The sequence below is a fragment of the Cupressus sempervirens genome, chromosome 10 (genome assembly GCF_028749045.1).
Source record: "Cupressus sempervirens isolate cs-2001-9-10 chromosome 10, ASM2874904v1, whole genome shotgun sequence".
Lineage (NCBI taxonomy): Eukaryota > Viridiplantae > Streptophyta > Pinopsida > Cupressales > Cupressaceae > Cupressus > Cupressus sempervirens.
In genome coordinates this window covers 670,230,094-670,254,507 of record NC_143127.1, presented here as the reverse complement: position 1 = coordinate 670,254,507, position 24,414 = coordinate 670,230,094, and the positions used below count along the sequence as shown (strand labels likewise).

Here is a 24,414-nt window from a genome sequence, read left to right as displayed (position 1 = left end):
CTATGCAAGCCACTCCCAAGTCACGTACCTAGACAACCTCTCCTAAGCACATAAAAACATAGTTGTGTCCCATACCACAACACCCATAAAGATCAAACTCAGTTCCTTAACAAGCAACCTGATAACAAGATGGTTCTCCCATCCAAGTACACATCATTTCTCCACAGGATAAATCTCATAAATATAATCTCCAATATGAATCACAAAACACATCACAACATCTAGTCCCATAAATAGTATACAAGAAATCTGACAAAGCCTCTGGTGTACATCCTAGACTAGTCAAACTAGGTCAACTCCAAAATCCACAAGTAAAGACAATACATAGAAAATAGTACAATTTCATAGTTTTGCATTTGATTTGAAAATACACAATAGAGTTACCAGTAGAGTTTCAGTTTTAATTTGTGTTTCAAAGTATAAATTTTAAGTAAATAAGTCTCAAAGATCACCCATACAAATTATCTCGTTCTTAATTTGAATTTTACCCTTATTGATTTTAGTCAATTTCCTAAAAACAATCAAAGAATAATTTATTTAAATTATTAAATTAATATTTTCTGATTCTTAAAGATATTACTTTTATCAATATTGAATACATTTGACTCTTAACTGAACATCTTATATTATTAATTAATTCTCATTAAACTAGATTAATTAACAATCTCTAACTTTGTTAATATTCATTAATTATAAATTCAAACAAATTTAATATAATTAAATAAGTATATTATAATATTAAAATTTATTATTGAAAATCATTATATTTAAAATTAATAATTAATAATATAATTTTAATATAAATTAATTTTAACTAACTTAAATAATATATATAAATAAAAACATAATATTAAAACCCTTTTTTTTTTTTAACAAACATAGCCTACGGCTAATGATTGTCGACCCTTGTAAAGGGTGGCTGCCGTGACGGCTTCGCTACTGCAGTAGCAGCAGCGTACTGCCTTTATGGCAGTACCTACTGCTACGGCAGCAATCATAGCTGTCGTGCAGCATAACATGGCCGCTGAAGGTAAGTATGGGGGGTGGGGGTGGCCCCGCCCACCCCATTTAATATTAATAATTTTATTTTATTTTAACTTTTTTTTTTTTAAATAGCGTTTTCCCAAATAAGTAATATATATATATATATATATATATATATATATATATATATATATATATATATATATATATATATATATATATATATATATATATATATATATATATATATATATATATATATTTTAACAATATTTACAATATTAGTTTGATAGGATAATTACGTTTAGCCAATCCATTTTCTAGCTTAAAATATTATTATTTTAAAATTGAACCCCTTCAATTGTAATAAAATATATATTATTTTAAATTTTATTTTTAATAAATTTTAAGCTACTAAACCAATTTCATTTTCTCTTTAAATTTTCTTCTACAAAATAATGAGAGACTAATTACAATCAATCAGATCTAGAAAACAATCAAGACGACAGACATAATTTCAACCACCCAATCAAACACAAAGCAAACAGATATTTTCCAATTTGAAATACATTTATGGGCTTTCAAACCCTACCTCGATTTGATGCTAACAATTTGGTGAAACCCTTGCTAATCCAAACCCTTCAAAGCTTCCAAAGATTTCTTTGTTCCCCTTTCCAAAAGTGTGTTCCCTGAAACCTGTGTCTGAAAACTTGTCTCCCAAAAATCTCTCCTGAAAAATGAACCCTCAAATATTGATAAGGAGTTCTCTTCCTACAATCGGGGCACTAATTGTGCGTTTACCCGAGAGGTCTCTTGATCCCCCTTCGTTAACTCTAAAATCAACCTTTATTTATCTTATCTTTCATATTTTCATGCACGTTAAATGGATTATTAAATCTCTTTATTTAATTTCCACTCCACTTCTATTTTAATCAATTTATAACTTATAAATCTCATGCGCACTTAATGCGATTAAATATCTTTATTAATTTCACATGTTTAATCTTTTCAATTAATTTCTTTTATTTTCAACTCACGCATAAATCATGCGAACTATAATCTTTATGATAATTAAATATCTTTTCACTTTTAATTTCATTTTTAGAAACTTAATTGATAAAAATATTTATTAACTTAAATAACAATAATATTTAGCATTTATTTAAAAATGCACTCTAAATATATTATTATTAAATTAAATAAATATAATCACGTTCTAAATTTAAACTTTAACTTTTATCTCCAATATTTAATTCTCTCTCATTTAATTAATTCATTCATGCACAATTAATTTCCTTTTTAAATTAAAATATTCTTTTATTATTCCTTCATGCACTTTAAGTGAATTGTTAAATTACTTTATTTAACTTTCCACTTTACTTTACTTTAATAAATTTATAACTTTAATCTCATGCACACATTATTAAAATATCTTTATTCAAGTTCACATGTTTTTATATTTTAAATTAATTTCTATAGTTTAAACTCATTCATGAGAACTTAAAACATATTCATAATTTAATATCTTTTTACTTTTTAATTTATTTTTGAACGTTTTAATTTGATAAATATTTATTAACTTAAATAACAATAATATTTAGCATTTATTTAAAAATGAACTCTAAATATATTATTATTAAATTAAATTAATATTATCTCGTTCTAAATTTATTCTTAAAACTTTTATCTTCAATTCAATTCTTTGTATTTAATTAATTTCTCAATTAATTAAATATAATTAAATATTCAAAATATCATAATAATTTTCCATTAAATTAAATCATTAATTTAATCTTTTAATTAGACTTAATTAACAGAAAATACATCAAAGACTCACAAAACAACATATGCATAAAATACTCACGGGTTTAAAAAGGGTAGACAGTCTGTTACGAGTCCTCCTTGCAGGACAAGTATTATAGGCTTATGGCTAGGATTGGACCTGATCATTATCTTCCCATTCTCACCATTTGAGTATTTGTAATAGGGCACGCTCATCCTGGCAATTCAGGGAAGTCGATGCCCGGTACCTGCATCCTGCATAAAAGACGAGCATGTACATGTATATAATATATCTAAACTAAACAGACAATGGCGGGGAGTGGTTCATCGTGTAGATCCCGACTAGCAGGTGACTACGACTCCCTCCCTTAACCACATCAAACACTTCAGACAGAAAGATAAAATAAACACGCGCACCATACACATGCAAGTATGGGGTAAGTATCGTAAAAATCACAAGTCTAATATCAAATGCGTACATATAATAATGTATCTCTATCAATACAACATAATCATCATTAAAGACATCATGTTAACATTTTTATGAAAAAAAACCACATTTACTAACTAGGATCATCAAAATACCATTAACAACACATGAATGAAATCAACTAAGCAATAATAACCGATGCATTTGTAATTCAAGACATGAAATAATATCATAATATTGTAAACCCAATATCTCTAAACTAATCAATGCATAAAATCAACCTAAAAGAATTTGACAATGATAACAGAAATGCGAACTAGGGGCAGGCACTACATAAACAAGCTAATTAATTGTTATAACTATTCTTTTAAAAAAGAAGTCCTTTTTATATTTACTTTTCACATATTAAATATATATAAATAATTAAATCTATAACTACATTAGCAAATCTTATTTAATTAAACCCTTATTAAATCTTATTTAAACTAAATTTAAATTTTAGTTAAATTAAAAATTTAATAACTTAAATTTATTGTAATTAAAACTTAATAAATTAATTAATTAAAAATAATAATATTAATTAATTAACATTAAATAAAATATTAATAAAAAAACAATTTTTAAAAAAAACTTTAAACCCTCTGTGATATTAATATCACTAACTTGCTATGGTCATGGTAGCCCTACTGCCGTGGATAGTAGGCATACCTGTTGCCACAACAGTAGGCCTATTGTGCAGCTTTAAGGCTACAGCAGCACCCTGTTGCTACCAGGTGGGGGTGTTGCTACCTGAGAGAACTCTCTCTCACTAGACTTCAACTCCAAATTAACTTTTCATAATCTTTCCCATGCACGTTAATTGCATTATTAAATAACTTTATTTAATTTTCACTTGACTCCTTTTAATTAATTAATTAAATTTTAAACTCATGCACACATTATGCAATTAAAATATCTTTATTAAATTCACTTGTTTTATCTTTTTAATTAATTTCTTATATTTTACTCTCATGCACGCATCATGTGAACTTAATTTTTTTTAATAATTTAATATCTTTTCCACTTTTTAATTTATTTTTCAAACATAATTTGATAAAATATTTATTAACTTAAATAATAATAATATTTAGCATATATTTAAACATGAACTCTAAATATATTATTATTAAATTAAATAAATATTATCACGTTCTAAATTTATTCTTATAACTTTTATCTTCAAATTTAATTCTTTTTGTTTAGTTAATTTCCTAATTAATTAAATATTAAAATATCATAATAATTTTCTATTAAATTAAATCATTACTTTAATATTTTAGTTAGACTTAATTAGTAGAAAAGTCACCAAGGACTCATAAAACAACATATGAAAACCCATCAAAGAAAAACACATACAAAACCAAACTAAAGGGTTATAATCACAAATTAACGTCATTCAACACATTCAGAAGGTAATCAACTCATATACTTGTCCTAATTTTCTAGGACAAATAGCTTAAAGGTTTAGGATCTAAAAGAATTAACCTAAAGTTTTACTAACTTTGCCAAAAAAAAAAAAATTAGAAACAAGAAAGAATAACATACACATCAAACATAAAGTAGTAGAAGTAATAACATACAATCATCAATAAGCATACATAACAAGTTACATTCCTTACGGATCCCATGACGTTGAATCACATTTTTAAATTTAATTAATACTAAGTATAATGAATGTCATGTCCATATGAAAGAATAATTAAAAAGTCCAATGTCCATTTAAATAATATACATTTGTTCTGAATGCCTCTTGGCAAATAAAATTTGGAATGCTCAATCATCCACTGTACATGTCATAGGGTATGAAAGGCTAAAAGAATATACATATGTAAAAATAGAAATACATCATCCCCCTCAGATCCATGATACAAGTACAAATAAGTAATGAAACCAACCACCATACATGATACATCCATCCATCATAATGATAAAAAGATAGTATGAAAGGAAATGCAGATAAGGAAACTCTAGCCACGGTGACCACAAACAGATCTCAATGGTAAGAGTGAAAAAGCACTACCACTTGACTGTGTGGAACCTAAATGGCCCACTCCCACTGCACTAAGGAGATACTCTGAAGTCCCAAACAAATATCAAACCAAATATCAAAAGTACTATCTAAATCTAGGAAATCTTAAAAGTATTCTATCTCAAGGGTTCTAAGATAGGTTGACATCTAATTCCCAGAGGCACACAAGACACGTAGGAAACCTACTATGTAAATGGGCAAGTGTCATCACACGAATCACGTTGGAGTTACCCTGGCAGTCTCTTAGGACCCCTAGGTCCCTTGTGATCCTTGTGCGGCCACTAGTATCCTATCGTACTGACAAGGCATACTACAGAATGCAAGGTTACAACCAAGCATTCTCCCTACTCCCATCCTAGTCTGTACTAGCACTCAAGGCATGGGTGAGAGCATACAAAGACTCTTATTAGGTTTATTTTAATCCTCATTTAGTGTAATGTTTTCACTTATTAAATAAATTACAATGAGTTACCCTGGGAACCACTTAGGGCCTCGGCCCCCATTGCAAGCCACTTACTGACACTACATGTAGATAACCTACCCTAGGCTCACAAAACTACAAATCAAAAATCATATAAAATCATCTTAGTCATAGACAAGTGACTAGAAAGCATCAAAAGATAATAACACATCAGTTCTCCATGAGCAACTGGAAAGCATCCCAAGATAAATCACAATACTTGTCAGTTCTCAACGAGCAACCGAAAAGTATCCCCATAATACTTATCAACGACTCAAAATGGTTAAGTCAAACATGTCACAACATGACATCACTAAGATCAAAGCAAACACTTTAGTCCCATCAAGGTGACTAGAAAGTAACCCAAGTATAACCGATCGGGGACTTAAAAATGGTTAAGTAAAGTAGGTCATACATTCACCTCAGTTTCACAAGAGAACATTGGAAAGCAATAATAATCATCAAATACAAACATATCATAGAGCATACCATCACATTACCATGGTTGGGCTAAAAAGATCAAGATCAAAACATCATAACATCACAATCACATAACCCCTGAGCCTCTGCTAACATCTTAAGACTGGTCAAGGTTAGGTCAAACCCCAAATCATAAAATACGCATTGCATACAAATCACACACCAAGTAGCTTTCTTAATACATTACATTTTAGAAACACAAAGGTATAATTTACTATAGGTTTTCAAGCTTACATTCCCGTATAAATCCAACTAGGAAATACAATTTCACATTTACCTATTAATCATCCATAACTTGCATTTCCAATTTATTTTAATAATAATTTAATTAATTACTTAAATTAAATATTATTAAAATTTAATAATCATTTTCTTTTTATCCCCAAGAACATTTCACTAATAGATAATTAAAACCCTTTAATTAAATATTGTCCACTTCTTAAATAACTTATTTAAGATTATTAATAAAATATCCATTATTTCATTAATAAAATTATAATAATATTTGTACTTTAGGATGATTGTCCTGGGCAAGACTGGAGGTTTTCTTCCCTGTTCTCTCCTACCAGTGCTCGCTTGAATGGAGGATCTGTAAAAATCTTTTATTTAATAAAATTTATCATAAGGCTTTGGTCATTTATCGATAAAAAATAAATAAATTATAATAATATTTTTAAAATAGGCTAATTAATTGTTATAACTATTCTTTTAAAAAAGAAGTCCTTTTTATATTTACTTATCACATATTAAATATATGTTAATAATTAAATCTATAACTACATTAGCAAATCTTATTTAATTAAACTTTAATTAAATCTTATTTAAACTAAATTTAAATTTTAGTTACATTAAAATTTTAATAACTTAAATTTATTATAATTAAAACTTAATTAATTAATTAATTAAAAATAATAATATTAATTAATTAACATTAAATAAAATATTAATTAAAAAAGTAATTTAAAAAAAAAACTTTAAACCCTCTGTGATTTTAATATTGCTGGCCTATTGTGGTCACGGCAGCCCTACTGTCATGGATAATAGGTGTACTTGTTGCCACGGCAATAGGCCTACCATGCAGCCCTAAGGCTGCGACAGTCCTTGTTGCCACCGACACAAGTAGGTCGGGGGGGTGGGGGTGTCACGGCCTCGCCGCCCCTTTAATATTATTCAATTCTTTTATTATTTTTTTTTTAAAATTTATTTATTTATTTATTAATATTTTTTAAAAAGAAAAACCCCATAATAATATTTTAAAATACATTAGGCAAGAGCCTACAACGCATCGATAAATTGTGAGCCTCTCATCGGGGAGGCCTTGGGTTCAAATCTACTCACGATTAACACATAATAATAATTAATCTTAATAATAATAAATAACCTAGGCTTCGGTTATATATATATAATATTTATTTTTTATTTATTTATTTATTTATTTAAAATATATTTTTTTAATATTATTTACAATTTTAGTCTAATAGGATAAATATGTTTAACCATTCAACTTTCTAATTTAAAATTTTCTTTTCATTTCAAACCCTTCTTGAATAGAATACTAAATTCTTTAATCTACAAAACGGGGGTTTTTTTTTTTACTTTTCTAATCTCCACGTATGCATAAGATATTGGCATGCATTCAGTAATTTACAACATTGAAATGTTCAAGGGTTCATCACAGAGAAATTCGGACTTACAATCCATGGGCACAAAGAAGACAAGAAAGGAAATTACATAATCAAATTGTGCAAATAATCACAAGCGTCTACCTAGACACTGATGCTAATCACTATGCCCAAGAAGATTGAGAGAAATCCCTCCTCATAGAACCTTCTCTTTTTCAAAAATTCCTTCCTCTTCCAAAATTCACGATCCTTTCCCAAAACTTTGGTCTCCAAATTCTCATTCCCCAAAAATGAATCCTCAATTGGTGATAAGGAGTTCTCTCCTAAAATTGGGGAACTAATTATCTGTTCACCTAAGAGAACTCTTGCTCACCAGACTTCAACTCCAAATTAACTTTCTTAATCTTTCCCATGCATGTTAATTGCATTATTAAATAACTTTATTTAATTTTCACTTGACTCCATTTAATTAATTAATTAATTTTTAAACTCATGCATGCATTATGCAATTAAAATATCTTTAGTAAATTCACTTGTTTTATCCTTTTAATTAATTTCTTATATTTTAATCTCATGCACGCATCATGCAAACTTAAAACTTTTAATAATTTAATATCTTTTCCACTTTTTAATTTATTTTTGAAACGTAATTGATAAAATATTTATTAACTTAAATAGTAATAATATTTAGCATATATTTAAAAATGAACTCTAAATATATTATTATTAAATTAAATTAATATTATCACGTTCTAAATTTACTCTTATAACTTTTATCTTCAAATTTAATTCTTTTTATTTAATTAATTTCTTAATTAATTAAATATTAAAATATCATAATAATTTTCTATTAAATTAAATCATTAATTTAATCTTTTAATTAGACTTAATTAGTAGAAAATTCACCAAGGACTCATAAAACAACATACGAAAACCCATCAAAGAAAAACACACACAAAATCAAACTAAAGGGTTATAATCATGAATTAACGTCATCGATGCATTTGGAAGGTAATCAACTTAGATACTTGTCCTAATTTTCTAGGACTAATGCTTAAAGGTTTAGGATTTGGACTTAAGAATTTATCTCCCCTCTCTTACCATTGAGAGAATGTGATAGGGTACGCTCATCCTAGCAATTCAAAGAAGTCGATACCCGGTACCTGCAACTTGCATAAAATCCATGCATGTACAAACACAATATTCTAAGTTAAATAGACAATGCCAAGAAATGGTGCATCGTGTAGATCCTGACTAGTAGGTGACTATGACTCCCTTCCTTAACCACATCAGAAATGCCATACATAAAGAAAACAAACACACACACCATACACATGCAATATGGGGTAGGTATCCATAAGAAAACACATATGATAATCCATCTAACTAAACATCATCAATAACTAAAAAAATACTATAATAATCATCATGTATACATGATGTATAGAGTACCAAGTAATCTCATCATAAATCAACTAAATTTTAAACAATATCTGATCATCTGAAAGTAATGCTAGTAAACATCAAGCATAAAACTGGCTTAAAAGAGTTTGGCAATGATAACAGAAATGTGAACTAGGGGCAGGAACTACAGTAAGATGGTTAAGGCCACTTGGGTATGAAATAAATGTTGATGAAGCCTCAACAACCATCACTACAGTACTAGCAGAGGAAATAGATAAAAGTGCAAAGATATTTGGCAATTATGAGATGGTAAAATCAAAGATTACTATGGAGTTGAAAATTGCATTAGCCATCAAGAAGAAGGATAAGTTAGTGAAGAAATTAAAAGCCAAATTTGGAGAAGGTGTAGAGGAAGAAGAAGAAGAAGAAGAAGAAGAAGAAGAAGAAGAAGAGGAGGAAGAACAAGCACAGGAACCTCTAGCTCTGCCCAAGGCACGGGAGAAGACAAGGAAGAGGAGGAAATTGAAGGTGCTGAGGGAAAAGAAGTTGAGGAAGCACCTACTCCTACCGAGCCAAAGAAGAGGAAGGCTAAGGCACAACCAGTGGCAAGGACAAAGAAGATTGTCAAACCTAGCCCAGCCAAGCCCACTACTCCTACCACTAGAGCAAGTACATGTGCTACAACTCAGAAAGCCAAAGATAAGACCAAGAAAATAGAGCAAGGCGGCCAAGAGAAGAAAATATGTGGCACATCTAGATTTAGATGAAGAAAGAACAAAATTAGATGAAAATAACCAATTTAAAGTGATAAGTCACAATCCCCTATCTGATCTTGAAAATTTATGTGAAAATATCAAAAGCAATGCAGATTTATCTAGTTTGAAACATATTGATTTTGATAAACTTGGAAAAGAAGAGAAAAATCAAGTGGAAGAGGCATTACATGCCATGATGTCTAAGTTTGAAAACACTCCACTAGAATTTTCCAACTCTATAACCAAAGATTTATATGATATTGTTGAGCAAAAATGGCATTATAGTTTGAATTTGGAAAAAGAAATAAGAAAAACAACATTAGCTCAAGTGATGCCAAAATTGACAAAGGGATAGATTGCTAAGGCTGTTAAGAGATATGTAGTTAGGTTTACACCTAAATAAAGAGCCCTCAACATTCTTCGAAATAACATTGAAGAGGTGGTCAATAAATCAACCCAAATATAAAAAGTTATCTATGGGTTGACCACTGTGAAAGAAGGAGAAGTTGACCCTTCAAAGGGTAAACTTGATGGTAAGGATGATGAAAATGATGATGACAAAGAAAATGATGATTAGAAAGATGATATAGTTGGGGAAGAAATAGTAAAACAAGATGGTGACAAGGCAACAGCTGAGCAATAGCAAGATGAACAAAGTGTGCAAGACACACAAATGCCAAGTGTTAGTCCCCCTCACAACATAAGTGTAACAACTAAGACTATAGCTATTTAGGATGTTTCTGATGCTTTAGCTCAGAACATCAATACATTGAATGCAAAAGACCTAAAGAAGATTCTAGACCAATCTACACTCCAAGCTAAACTCCGTGAAAATCCAATTTTGGTTAGTGTAGAAGAATTGTAAAAGGCAGTAATTGAGGTCACAAGGGAAAAGGTGAATACACAAGAACCACCTTCTATCATCCCTTTAGTTACTAATGTACAACCTTCGGTTCAAACAATAGTAGACACATCTACCAAGGTTGATACAAGTGTTAAAATTGATACTATTGCAGAGAAGCAAGTAGAAGAGAAAGATACAACTATAGGTCAACAATAGAAAATAGGACAGATAGATTCATCTGTACCTAAAGCAAAAGAACAAGGTGTTATTCAAGCCAGAGTGATAGATTAGGGCAAGCCTGAAGAGCATGATTTAACACCTAAGGTGAAGGAACAATCCAAGCACTGGTAACTCTACCAACATCTGACACTCCTTCTACATAGGTTCTTTAGAAGTTGGGCACGGAAGCCATTCCATTACAAATCTCAGTGCCAAGCCCTAGCTCATCAAAGGTTGACAAGGTAATTCACTATGGAGACATGAGCCTTGATGAAGAAATTGTGATTCCAAAATTTGACTATGACACTATGACATTGGAGCAAATAGGCATTTTCAAAAAGCCTTAGAAACGAAAAAGCATCAAGAAATGCTCAGGAGAGAACATAGATAGAAGCAAGCACTCCAAGATATTAAAGACATCATTTTAGATGCATTCAACCTACCAACTCTTGAAGAGACCAAGCCACTGATAGAACAACTGATAGATGTAGTGGAAAAGGTTAGTAATGAAGACCTTGATACAACTGCAAAAATTTTAGAATGGTTTGAGAAGAAGTTTCAAGGAAAGGTGAATGAGAAAATATCTAGTGAAATAGCATTAAATCGAGTTGCATTGGAAACTAAAGTTGAAGAGGTGAAGAAGGTACTTAAGAATATATTCTCAATGTACACAAAGCTATGTGATCCTACACTCTTCACTCAAGAGACTAAGAGTCATATTTTGAGTTTGGAGAGAAACCTCAACATATCATGTACTAAGCTACCTCAGAACCCAACTCAAAGTGAGAAGCATTTTAGAACATTGCTTCAGACACAAAGTCAATTAGCTATACTAACATCAGATGAGGATAGCATAAGAGACAAATTGACATGTATACATGCATCCCTCACCCCACACATGGAGATACTCCATAAGGAACAAGGTTATTTCGAGACTCTAATGAAGAAAGACCCTAATCTTTCTACCTTAGATGGCCTAGTGCACTTTGTTGCCGAGCTTGCAATCTAAATCAAGTCATTGGATGTTGCATGTGACAACTAGGATACAACCCTCAAGATCATAATGGATGTCCATGAATATTTTTTGGATAAACACACTATACATGTATAGCTCATTTGACATAAGAGTCAAAAAGGGGGAGAATAAAGAAAGAGGGAGATATAGCAATAAATGGGGGAGAATAAAGAAAAGGGGAGATAGAAACAGAGGAAAATAAAGAATGGGGGAGATTCATCAAATGGATACAAGATAAGATAGAGCATATCAGATGAAAGAGTATTAGATACAACACATTGAAGTTAGAGAGGAGCACCAATTTTAGATACAAGTTAAACACATTAACTCAATGAGAGTTATCAATTTTGAGGTATATAGGTTATTGTAGAATTTTGAAATTTTGAAAGTTTTGTATATAAGCTGATTCATGGATATGTTATGTCCGAGAAGATAAAATTTAATTATGTATATTCAAGTGTTTTTGACACTCATATTAAAGGAGGATATTGTTGATCTTATATTGGTTTTGACAAGTGAGTGTCAACACACTTAAGCCATTTACTCAGTTTATGCCAAACTAGTAATACATGTTGAGCACAACATGTAAATATTAGACCAAGCTGAGTTACAATGAGTACTGAGTCACTCGTGTGCCAAGTCACTCAAGTGTCGAGCAGATAGACCATGCTAAGTGATTCAGGAGCCAAGTAAATAGTGGATGTCGAGTAATGTAGGTGCCAAGTTACAATATATAGAACAATGCATGTCGAGCATCAATGACTTCATGTGCTGAGTGACATAGTTTTGACATATTTGTTTGTATTGGAACAAACAACTATGTAAACCATTTCTAAGTGGACTTAAGGATAGATTACGATCTTTTGAAGATAAGGATGAATATATATTTGGATTCCCTATGCAATTACATGCATCCAATCAAAAAATGGGAAGGTTTAAGCGACAAAATGGATGAATCTCAGTCGTAGATTCATACCTAACCCTAAGCCACTTAAGTCTTCTTAAGGAGGACGAAGCTCTAAACTCTTTATGGATGGGTGAGTGATCAAATTGGTGGAGTGAACAAGATAGTTTGCATGCAGAGCATTCAAGGTGACTTAGAAGTAAGAGTGAATTGCAGAATCAGTTAGAGAAGAATGGAGGATAAAGAGAAGGATACAACATTGAAGACATCTAATTGTGAAGGATCAAAAGGATATTGTGTAGAGGTGATTTGTTAATAGAAAAGCAAGTGCCAATCATAGGATCTATGCTAAGACATTTTAAAAGGTGATTTTAGTTAAATCTCTTAATAGAGTAGTCTTAATAGGCTATATGAAATCCTTTAACAAGGTGCCTACTTAATTGTAAGTTTAAGTCCTCTGACCAGGCACACTTCTAATAGGGTGCTGAAATCCTTTAACAAGGTGAGACCTAACAGTCTTTGTAAGCCTTTAATAGGGCAGAACTTTCATAGGGTAGACCATGATTCATGGTCAAATCATTGTAACCTTCATTAGATACACTTTATTACTGTAGTAGTGAAGATTTGTGGGTGTCATTCCCACCCCAGTTTTACCTTCTCACTTAAAGGGTTTCTAAGTAATCATAGCTAGTGTTATCTGTGTGATTGCTTAGATGCTTACATGATTTAGATGCATATGCTTTACATGTTATTTCAATTTACATATTGAATGCATATGATGAATGAATGGTAAAAGTTCTATGGGTCCAAGTTTAAACTCCTAATTCACCCCCCCACCCCCTTAGAAGTTTACACTCTTCCCACTTGTAATTCCAACAATTATTTCCTTTGTGTTGAATATGATAGCGTTTAGTAATCAAAGCAATGGTAGGTACATCATTTGTCCAACCATGTGGGTGCATATTTGGAAACTTGTGGATAATATGAAAGACCATGTGAATAATTAGATATTCAAACCTAAAATGTTGTGTCTCATCATTCTTAATTATTCAGAGGTTTTCAAATAGCTACTACCTCATGATCCCACATATGTCAAAATGCTCTCTTTGAACCACCATGTTATAAGTTGTTTGGATAGCTCCCGTAGACACTAAATTATGTCTATTTCTATAATGCATCTTATAACTCAATATCTTAGCAATTAATGTAACATCCTAATGTCTAATCTCAGGAAGTGTCATTTCCCTCTTGTCAAATTTGGTTCTTGTATTTATTTCTATTGGTGTAAATACGTACTTACTATTTACACTTACTTAAGTTTGCTTAGGTTAATGCATTAGTTTATTATTTTGCATTATTTTATTATTTTTATTTGTCAGACACTTAGGAGTTTGCACACCTTTTTTAGTTGTCATGTTGACAACATAGGTGTATGCAACTCTATTTTAGCACATGGTGTCTACAACACTGATTTGCATGTCACACCCTTGTAGGCTTATCCTCTCATCACCGCACTTACTTTCGTGCTTAATGGAGGATAACCCATATTTGGTGGACATGTGCCTAGTTGTATGACTTATCATGTAGCTGATTTCAAGGCATTCTAGATGTATCTCAGAGGCATTTATATACAGGCACTCCTAGTGTACTCTTATCATGGCATATTGAATATATCGTCATTCTGATCATACCCTCTCTCTTGGTCTACAGTTGTGCTTGTGTTTGAGTTCTTAGTTCCTAGGTGAATTTTTCCTTTAGGCAAATTCTTACAGTTTCCACTTCTTTCTTGACTATTTGGTCACAACTAGAATTAAACCTACATTGTCTAATCCTATGACTAAGTGTATTAATTTGTTAGTGATCATATAAATTGGTTTGTCTACAATATAAATTCTTTTAAATACTATTTTGATCCATTCAGGTTCATCAAACTCTTCATAGTTCATGTATTGTAAGATGTTCAAATTCTCCAAAAGCTAGAATTCACTATTAAAGGTTTTATCTTCTTTGTCATTTTCACTTAAATCCTTCCAAATGTCCTCATTCCCTATTATCTCAAACTTAGAGTAAATATATGCTCTAATGTCCTCAATGTGAAGTATACCTTCTAGGATTTGTGAGAACACACCCTTATGGTCATATTTCGTAGACTTTAAGGGATAATTCTTGAACTGATATCTTGGCCTATCCTTAACATCATAAATATGAGGCTTATCCATGCTAGGGATAACTTTAGTGGCAAATATCCAACAAATGGTGAATTTCACTCATTGAAGACCTTGAATTTGGTGAAAAAATTTGCACTTTCAAGGTGACCATGTCATCCACACTTTATGAAAATTTGGTCTCATGCTTTGGCCAATTGCCAATAATGACACATAATTATTTTTATTTTGGTCATGACTTTGCCAATGTAATCGTAATCTTTCCACACGATAAGTTAAATATTTTTGCCTAAAATTTCAAAGGCATGTCTTAATAGATGGTCACATTTGCCAATGTATGGTAAAAGTTTAAGTCATGTTATATGTAAAGTACATAGACTTGACAAGTGTTTGTATTCTGGAGACTTTCTAAGGAACTTTTTATCCTTCTAATCTTTGGCCCAAAATAGATTATACTGTGGACAAGTGTCATTATTCTAGAACCTTTCTCTGCTACTTGTGGTACTCTGAAATTTTAGTTCGAAATAGGATTTATATTATTGATTTAGGATCATCTAACAATCATTAAAAATGGTTATTTACCTTAGATGATATAAATTTATGGTTTATAGGTATTTTTACTTTTGGTCACAATTTTTTGAAATAATTAAAGATTCAGCAGAGTTTTACGAAATTTTCATATGACAGAAAAAAAAAAATCACCAATAAATTTATTTATTTTTTCCTATTTTGAAAAAAAATTGCCAGTACAAATTATTATTTTGCCCCTAAAATAATGTTAGATTCGCCACGATTTTATACATTTTTCCAAGGGGGGTTTCTTAAAGTTATCCCTGATCCATGTCTACACCACACTACAAAAACTAAAAAATACTTCAATTCAAGAGTTCACAGTTTGTGTAATTACCTTAAAATGACTAAGTTAGGGCTTTCAAAAATTGCATCAAAATCTTTTATTCCTTGCTAAAGCTCTCTAGTATCTCTGGTAACTGAATGGTGATAATAAACTTGTTTTTACCCCTTAAATCCTTAAAGTTTACTCATGCCATTAATGCATTAGGTCATTGTACAAAAAGTTGATATGTATTAATATTATATGCTCAAATAAATGGAGACCATCCAAAACTCCATATAAACATTTGTGAACATAGATATATGCTCAATAATACCTCATATACCACATACTAAGTTTACATACATTGTTATGGTGATTTTGGGGTCTAATAATTTACTGGTCAAGTACTCCCCCTAAGACAATAATATCCATTTAGGTTGATGATGAGGGCTTAGTGCTTGGAAATGTTTCCCCTTTATTTTCTACACTAATCTGCTCTTTTTCTTTCCATACTTTACTACTATGAACATTACTTTACACAATTCTTATCAAGGTTCTCATATTGAGTTGTACTATTATTGATATTCCTTCTTTTAACATATTTGTTCCTTATGAAATTAGGTATTATCATATTGTTTACAAATCCATTGAATCTATGGTATCTAGATGTGTGTCCCAATTTATTCTAATTATAACAAGTAGCAACAACATTTCCATGCCTTGATCCATTCTGATTTACTTGCAATCTACAATCTTTGTCTACGTGTCCAAAGTTATTATACTTGTGGCATGTGACACCATTGTTTATGACATTATTGATTCCCAAAGGTCTTCTTACAATCATGCTAGATCTTTCATTTTCTCTTCCATTACACCCATGATTAGGTATTTTTCATTCATGTGATTTATGTCCATAAAGTCAACAATTGGAACAATATATAGTGAACCGTTTAGTATCTATATTACCTTTACAATCTTTCTTCATGTGTCCATATTTGTTGCATGCATAACATCTTCCTTTGAATGACTTCTTATGTTCCTTAGGTTCTTCAATCGGATATGATGTCTAATTGAGATCTTGCATGGGATCTTCCTCAAATACATTTTTTGATTCCTTCAAACATTCACTTTCCACATATCTAATTTTTATGATGTCTCTCTCGAGCTTTTGCTACATACTGCTTATTAAGTTTCTCAGTGCTTGAATATAACTTCTCAAGATGTAACTTAGTCTCAACAAGCTCACCCTTAACAATATTTGTATACTAGACAAGTTCCTTGAATTTAAGCTTTGACTCATCAAGTTTAGATTTTACCTTTCCAAGTTGAAAATTCAAATCTTTGCATTCATTAGTTTTACCTTTCATATCTACTTCAGTCTCTCTTTTTAAGATTCACCTTCTTCAACTACCTTAGCCAACTAAAGTGATGTGGCTTCATGTTCATGTTTGAGTGCCTAATTTTCCTTTTTGATATTTGCAATCATATTTGATTCATTATCTAATTTAGGTCCCTTTCTCTGATTAACTAGCTCCTTTCTTTAATTCTTGAAATATCAATATGATCCTTGAGCTTCCTAATGTAATCTTGTGCATCTTTTAGCTTCATCTTTAATTGTAGCTAATAAAACACATTGCCATTGTATATAGACTCCATTCTACTAACATCCAAATTTGTGGCTAATAAAACATGTATTACTAACTTTGTTGGTCAAGACAACACAACTTCTGATAGCTTTTCTAAATTGTTCTTAGGCAATTTTTGCAATAAACCAAAACCAAAACTAAGTATAAGTTCAAGCGATCTTACCATCTGATTTTGTTGTCATAAATGACAACATTCATGCCTTCATATCTGATTACTTACCAACAATATGCATGTGTACATAAATTATACATATATGTATATCCATGTTTTTGTTGGTCAAGACAACACAACTTCTGATAGCTTTTCTAAATTGTTCTTAGGCAATTTTTGCAATAAACCAAAACCAAAACTAAGTATAAGTTCAAGTGATCCTACCATCTGATTTTGTTGTCATAAATGACAACATTCATGCCTTCATATCTGATTACTTACCAACAATATGCATGTGTACATAAATTATACATATATGTATATCCATGTTTTTGTGTGTGTGTGCAATCATTTCATCATCCTAGAACAATTGCATGTTTGAAGATTGATGTCTCCAATCATTTCCATGATTGTAAACCCATCTCCTTGGGAAAGTCAAGATAACTTCTCCCTAATGAATTATAGCCCCTTTAAGCTATTTTTTAATACCACCAATTGTTGACGACTAACAAAAGTAAAAACATTAATGGCTCATAAGCATAAGTGCACATTGTACTTTATTAGACTTGCAAGGCACAAATATTTATGCCTATAAAACTAATCCAAATCTATAGATCAACTACAACAAAGGTATTTGCTACCTTGACACACATGATAGATAGGGCAATCATTTTGAATCATGAGAAAATAAAATTTCATGCAACATTAGATATTCCTTTTCCATTGTTCTAGAGCTAAATACCTCGATCACATCTCTAATAATCTCTTAATTTAATATTTAATTGTTCAATTATGAGCGCCACAACTAAAAGTTAATTAATCTAAATAGGTTTATACTTAGTTTGATACATTTATTTCATCAACCTAGATTAATCATATAAACATAATTTACCTTTACAATTTCATTTATCTTATATTAAAAATAACAAATCATATAATAATTTTTTTTACATTTTATTTTCTAAAAATTAAATATTAACTTTTTATCACATTTTTATTTTTCAATTTCATGAAATATGTCAATGAGTCATTGGTTTACTATTTAAGTTAAATGGTTCTAAATAATTCTATCAAGAATCTAGTCTTACTAAGTGCACGACTCCCACATCATAATCATGCCCTATACAAATTTCATCAAATGAATATCCCTTAGTCATTCGCCCTACAAACTCATGCTCCCATATTAAAAAATCCCTATACATCGGAATCACAATGGTACATGTTTAAATCTTTACACCAAATTTTTATACTAGTATTGGTTTCATAATTAAGCAAATTAGGAATTTGTCATTCTCAAGAGTGGGTTAGTTGGGTGGGTAGGCAGAATAGAAGGGAGGGTAAAGACAATCGGATGGGGCGATCCTACCATAGCGTTTTGAATGCTTTTCTAACGCATACACCTTCCTCTCATAATAAGGTCAAACTAATTGATTCCCTTGAAATTAATAAACATTTCCAACTAACAATATTAAAATCGGGCACTCCGCAAATGTTATAAGTTTCAATTGGGCTACCGGTTCACCAGAGGCAGTAGTAGAGTTGTAGATATGGTGGCCATGGAAGAAATGCTGCATTTGGGCAAGGCTCCTCTCGCGGGTGTTGTATTGGCTGTTGTGGCCGTCACTGTTGCCACTGTTTATTTCCTTTCGACCAAAAAGCTTAAGCGTATGTGTCTTCTATCCCGTTGCTATTGTCTCCGTTTATTCGATCTAATTGTTTGCAGCATCTATAGTGACTTTGTCACTGAAATTGAAATAGTCTCAGTTTTCTGTCCATATCCACAATATGAAAAGGCACTGGGCATTGCCCATTTGCAGTGGTTAAAAGAATAGTCCGTTCTCCCCCATTATCGGAATAACAAAAGATTAGGGCCGTTTCAACACATATTTCATCTCTGGATCCCTGTAAAATAAATAAAGAAAAAAGATGTTAGGGAAAGAGTACGCCTACTGATCAAATGGGCTTGCAAAGGTTATCGTTTTTTCTTCTTTTGTACAGAAATTTGCTTGGAAAGATATCCAGTATTAAAACGAACTGCAATTTTCATAATATTTAATGACGCTATACATAATATATGTTTAATTACGTCTCCTGTCACAGTAAATGAAGAAATGATGTCTGTCATCAACAATATTTGAGTTATATGCTCCTTACAGAGTCTCTGTTTCAAGGTTTTCTTTTTGGGATAGTTATTTAGCAACTCATGGCATCGTTTATGTGGCTTAATGTTATAAGGCTGTACAGTTAAAATTATATAAGATAAATGGCAATGTTATCATTCTGTAGAACCTGTGCTAAGTTTTCATATACACCAAATGAGTTTAAGCATTGGCTGTACCCTAATAGACTAAATTCATCGTTATTAGCAGTTTAAATAGTTCATGTCATAATTAAGGATGGAAAATGCATCGTGCTACAATAAGTTCAGGGTCTTTTGCAACCTCAAATTCTTCTAGGCCTTTTATGAAATATAAAGTGTTTCAGATCCTCAATAACGGTTTATAGACATTGCAGGGTGATGGCATATAATTTAATTTGCACCCAATTTTGTTCCAGTAATTTAGATCCTAGACTGTTTATGTTGTTATTTGTTAACTTGCCATTTATTGAGATGATCAATAAGTCGTGGTTGTTCGGGGAGATGCTTTCGGTTTTGGTGAATTTGGTTGGAGGCATATTACAAGTAGTTGAAAAGTGACCTACCGCTGATGAAATCTAATGTAGTTTTGTGTCTATCATGCTTTTTATAAGAAATCTAGTTTCAGAGATGATCGAAGGATTGTTTGTACGCTTCCTGTAAGGATATCTGAAGTAATAAAATATGGTTTCATAGAGGACTATGGGATCGATTATCTACACATTTTATGGCTTTATAGTATGGTCAATTATCTGTTTAAGTTACCAGCCTGATTAGTTCAGGTCATGCTACCCGACTCCATTGTTTGATATTTACTTGATTATCAGCATTCATGATAAAAATATCATCTTTCTGAGTTAGCTGCAATGAAAAGGTTCTGGGTCCCTCTTTCCGAGGATACAAAGGTGAGAATATTGGGCTTAAATTGTTTGCCTATATGTTTAATCCTTGGGTCATTAAATCCATCTTCCTACAGTTGCTGGTGCATACCACCTTATCAAAAATATCCTAATGAGCATTCCTGGTTAGCATTTGAGCTGTGAGGTCTACTGGTTCAAAAGGAAAATTTCTCCATAGTCAAGCTTTGACTTGGGACTCCTTGTTATTGTGGGTTGTGTCATTTGAAACCTAGACCTAACTGTTTCAAAATTATAAAAGCTATATAATGGGATTGTAAAACCTCTTTGGGTGCACAGAAATGAGGCCTCTAGGATTTTGTCATTCACTGGGCTGGGTTGATTCCTTCTTAGATCGAATCCACGGGTTGTCAAGTGTGTCTGCCACCACGAACTAGTGCATATTACCTGGTGTATAATTTCTCAGCAGTAAGCTTTGGATTGAGGATTTCGGTTAGGTATGGGTAAGGATTTGAGACCCTAATCTAACTAGCTTGCAATCATGAATGCTATTTTACAGGTTGGCAAATCTCTTACTATCTGCAACTGATATGTATTAAGGACTTCTGCACTTATTTTTTAATAAACCTGTATTGGTCAAATTAGACCCTATAAGGACTTACTGAGCACAAACTATTTGTAGTACGCTCCTGATTTATTTGTTCACATGTAAATATTTTTGTGTCATTGATTATTTATTGGGTTGGCAACTCTATGAATTTTACTTTAACTTTATCAATCACTAACAAACTTGGATTTTTGATATGAGAAGCTAGAATTGTCACTTACCATATATTTTTTAAATATTTGAACAGTATGCTTGGATCCAGAATCTTGGAAGTCATTTAAATTGGTCAAGCGCACACAATTGAGCCACAATGTGGCCAGTTTCCAATTCGCACTCCCAACTCCGACATCTGTGTTGGGACTTCCGATCGGACAGCACATCAGCTGCCAGTAATAACCCTTGTTTTGTGTCCCTTTATACTTGTTTTGTTGGCACGATGGTGTTATGAAATGCTCTGAAATTTTGCAGCTATGATGACTTACTACTACATATGTTGTATTGTCCACCATTTGGGTATCAGAGGAAAGGATGCAGAAGGTCAGGAAGTTATCAAGCCCTATACTCCTACTACCCTGGACTCTGATATTGGCTACTTTGAGCTGGTAATTAAGGTGAGGGATTACATGATGAAATAGGATTTTACATGCAGAAAGAATATTCTGAAGAATGCTTATATTAATACAGAGTGATGACAATGTAGATGTATCCACTGGGGAGAATGTCTCATTATTTTCGTGAGTTACAGGAGGGTGAATACATGGCTGTAAAAGGCCCCAAGGTGCATATTTGTCCCTGTTATTCTCCTATTTTTAGCGCGCTCTCTCTGCCTGGTGAATTATTTAATACTTATATGGTTTTGATACTTAAGCAATTTTATGTTCATCTTTCTTGGTTAGATCTTTTTATTGCTTTGACGAGTAGAAGTCAACCTTGCAATAGGCATTTCCAAAAATATTCTGAACTAATTATTATATTTTATTTGAAAATAAAGTTACACCTCCTAAATCATTTACGTATGTTTTCAGGGACGGTTCAAGTACCAGCCAAATCAAGTAAGGGCATTTGGAATGCTTGCAGGAGGCTCTGGCATCACTCCAATGTTTCAGGTATTTACAATTTGACTTCTGCAAAACAAAAAATTTAGCAACTTCATTTTCTAAGACTCTATAATCCAGAATCTGGATCTGGCCATCAATAATACTAGAACCGTAATCGATTGTTGTAAATAACAATCAATGTGCCTTGATCGCTGTAAAAGAGTTTCTTGCAAAGATTAATATGATATTTGCAAATGAATATTTCCTGATTTGTTGATCTTTTCAATAATTGGTCGTAATCTTTTAGTATAATCACTAACAGTTTTGTGTAATTACAGGTAACAAGAGCCATACTAGAAAACCCAAATGATAATACCAAAATATACCTCATTTATGGGAATGTTACTTATGAGGATATTCTTCTTAAGGTAAGATATGCTTTACTGTTCTTCCCACCTTTGCTGTTGTAGAACCAAACCAATCTTTCTTGTTCTACTCAATGGTTCTTAATAGAATATGATCTAAAAAACATCATTAATGTGATTGTTGTCCAATTTGTTTAATGAGTTATTTGAACCCGATTGATGCATATCTGTGAGTTCTATTCAAGATGATAGAAGCATATAGGGTTTTTTGTTTAGTCCTGAAGTAAAGAGCTCCTTTGAATATTGGATTTCACCATTACAGGATAAGCTTGATAGCCTTGAGAAGAATTACCCTGGCCGGTTCAAAGTTTACCATGTTCTTAACCAGGTAATTTACTTGTTTTGCATCCTTATTGATCGGTTGAATGTGTTTTCCAACTAACAACTATTTTGCACATTTTACCTGTTGCATGTAAACTATTGCAGCCACCTGAAGGATGGACAGGTGGGGTTGGTTTTGTAACCAAGGAGATGATCCAAGCTAATTGTCCTGCACCTGCCTCTGACATCCAGGTATTTTAATACTGCATGATATGCTCATTGACTTTGTCCATTTATGCTTATAGGTATTGTGTATAGGAATAGGTTTTGAGATTACTTTTCTGCCGCAGGTTTTGAGATGTGGTCCACCACCAATGAATAAAGCAATGGCAAGTCATCTGGATGCGCTTGGGTACACAAAAGAAATGCAGTTCCAATTTTAACTTCTATAGATTTTGATGCCTGAAATTTGCATGTTTTAATGTTATGTAAGCTTTCATTTAGGGCTGGTTAACTGTTACGGTAGAGTATATAGTTCTATACTCATACAATTTCCATCACGAGGCAATGGAGTATGGGATTTCAGTCTTGTTAACTTAATTTTAAGTGTGACATTTTGAGGCAATCTATGAATCAAAACAGTTCATAATTTTGATTCTCATTGACTGGTGATGCATGTCAAGTGTAATCAACAGATCAGTTACAAACTTAAGTTCTCAATAAAATTTGTTTTCTGAATCTCTTAACTTTTCTGAGGTTTGCAATTATATTATTATAGTAGTCATATGTAGTCAAAGTAATGGGAACTTATTCCTTTCGAATAAAACACTTTTTACAGATGTCTTATTTGATCACTACTGCATCTCCTCTGGCAAACTATATTATAATTTGCAGACAAGTGGAGTTAACCAATCTAAAACGATGCATATTTTACAATTAATCATTTATTATTAACAAATCATTTCATTAAGCAAAACATGAAATATTTAATTGAGAAGAGTACAAATTCTTAAAAACATGCAGAGTATTGCATATCAGTCTATCAAAGGATAATTGTAGAACATTGGATTGTGGGATAGAATGAGAGAGAGCTGATTCAAGCATTCGTAATATCTTCTTTAATGACCCATATAATATGTTAGTTAAAACAACTTTAATGCTTTTTGCATATATGAAATTGCTTTTTGAACTACATTGGCTGTCCCTCAACCAAAAACTCCTTTTTAATTTATGAAACATGGGCAAGTTACTTGCGTATCTTTGTCTGTCAGCTGTTCTTTAAAGAGAGATATTTCTTATTTAATCAGGAAATACATCAAACGACCA

The 24,414-nt window shown here is 31.6% G+C and overlaps 1 protein-coding gene across 1 annotated transcript; it reads left to right on the top strand.

The window, feature by feature from the left end:
• Window positions 1-19,287: 19,287 nt before the first annotated feature.
• CBR (NADH:cytochrome B5 reductase 1) lies at window positions 19,288-23,826 on the top strand. Its single transcript, XM_089803257.1, has 9 exons — window positions 19,288-19,429; window positions 21,613-21,754; window positions 21,886-21,976; window positions 22,066-22,143; window positions 22,391-22,471; window positions 22,741-22,830; window positions 23,090-23,155; window positions 23,254-23,340; window positions 23,439-23,826. Exons 1-9 carry the CDS (start codon window positions 19,312-19,314, stop codon window positions 23,529-23,531), a joined length of 846 nt encoding a protein of 281 aa, XP_089659383.1. The 5' UTR covers window positions 19,288-19,311; the 3' UTR covers window positions 23,532-23,826.
• Window positions 23,827-24,414: the final 588 nt, after the last annotated feature.

Coding starts and splice junctions, on each gene's coding strand:
- CBR (XM_089803257.1), top strand. CDS start 19,312: ATGGTGGCCATGGAAGAAATGCTGCATTTGGGCAAGGCTCCTCTCGCG. Junction 22,472..22,740: donor GCATCACTCCAATGTTTCAG/GTATTTACAATT, acceptor GTGTAATTACAG/GTAACAAGAGCCATACTAGA. Junction 22,831..23,089: donor ATGAGGATATTCTTCTTAAG/GTAAGATATGCT, acceptor TCACCATTACAG/GATAAGCTTGATAGCCTTGA.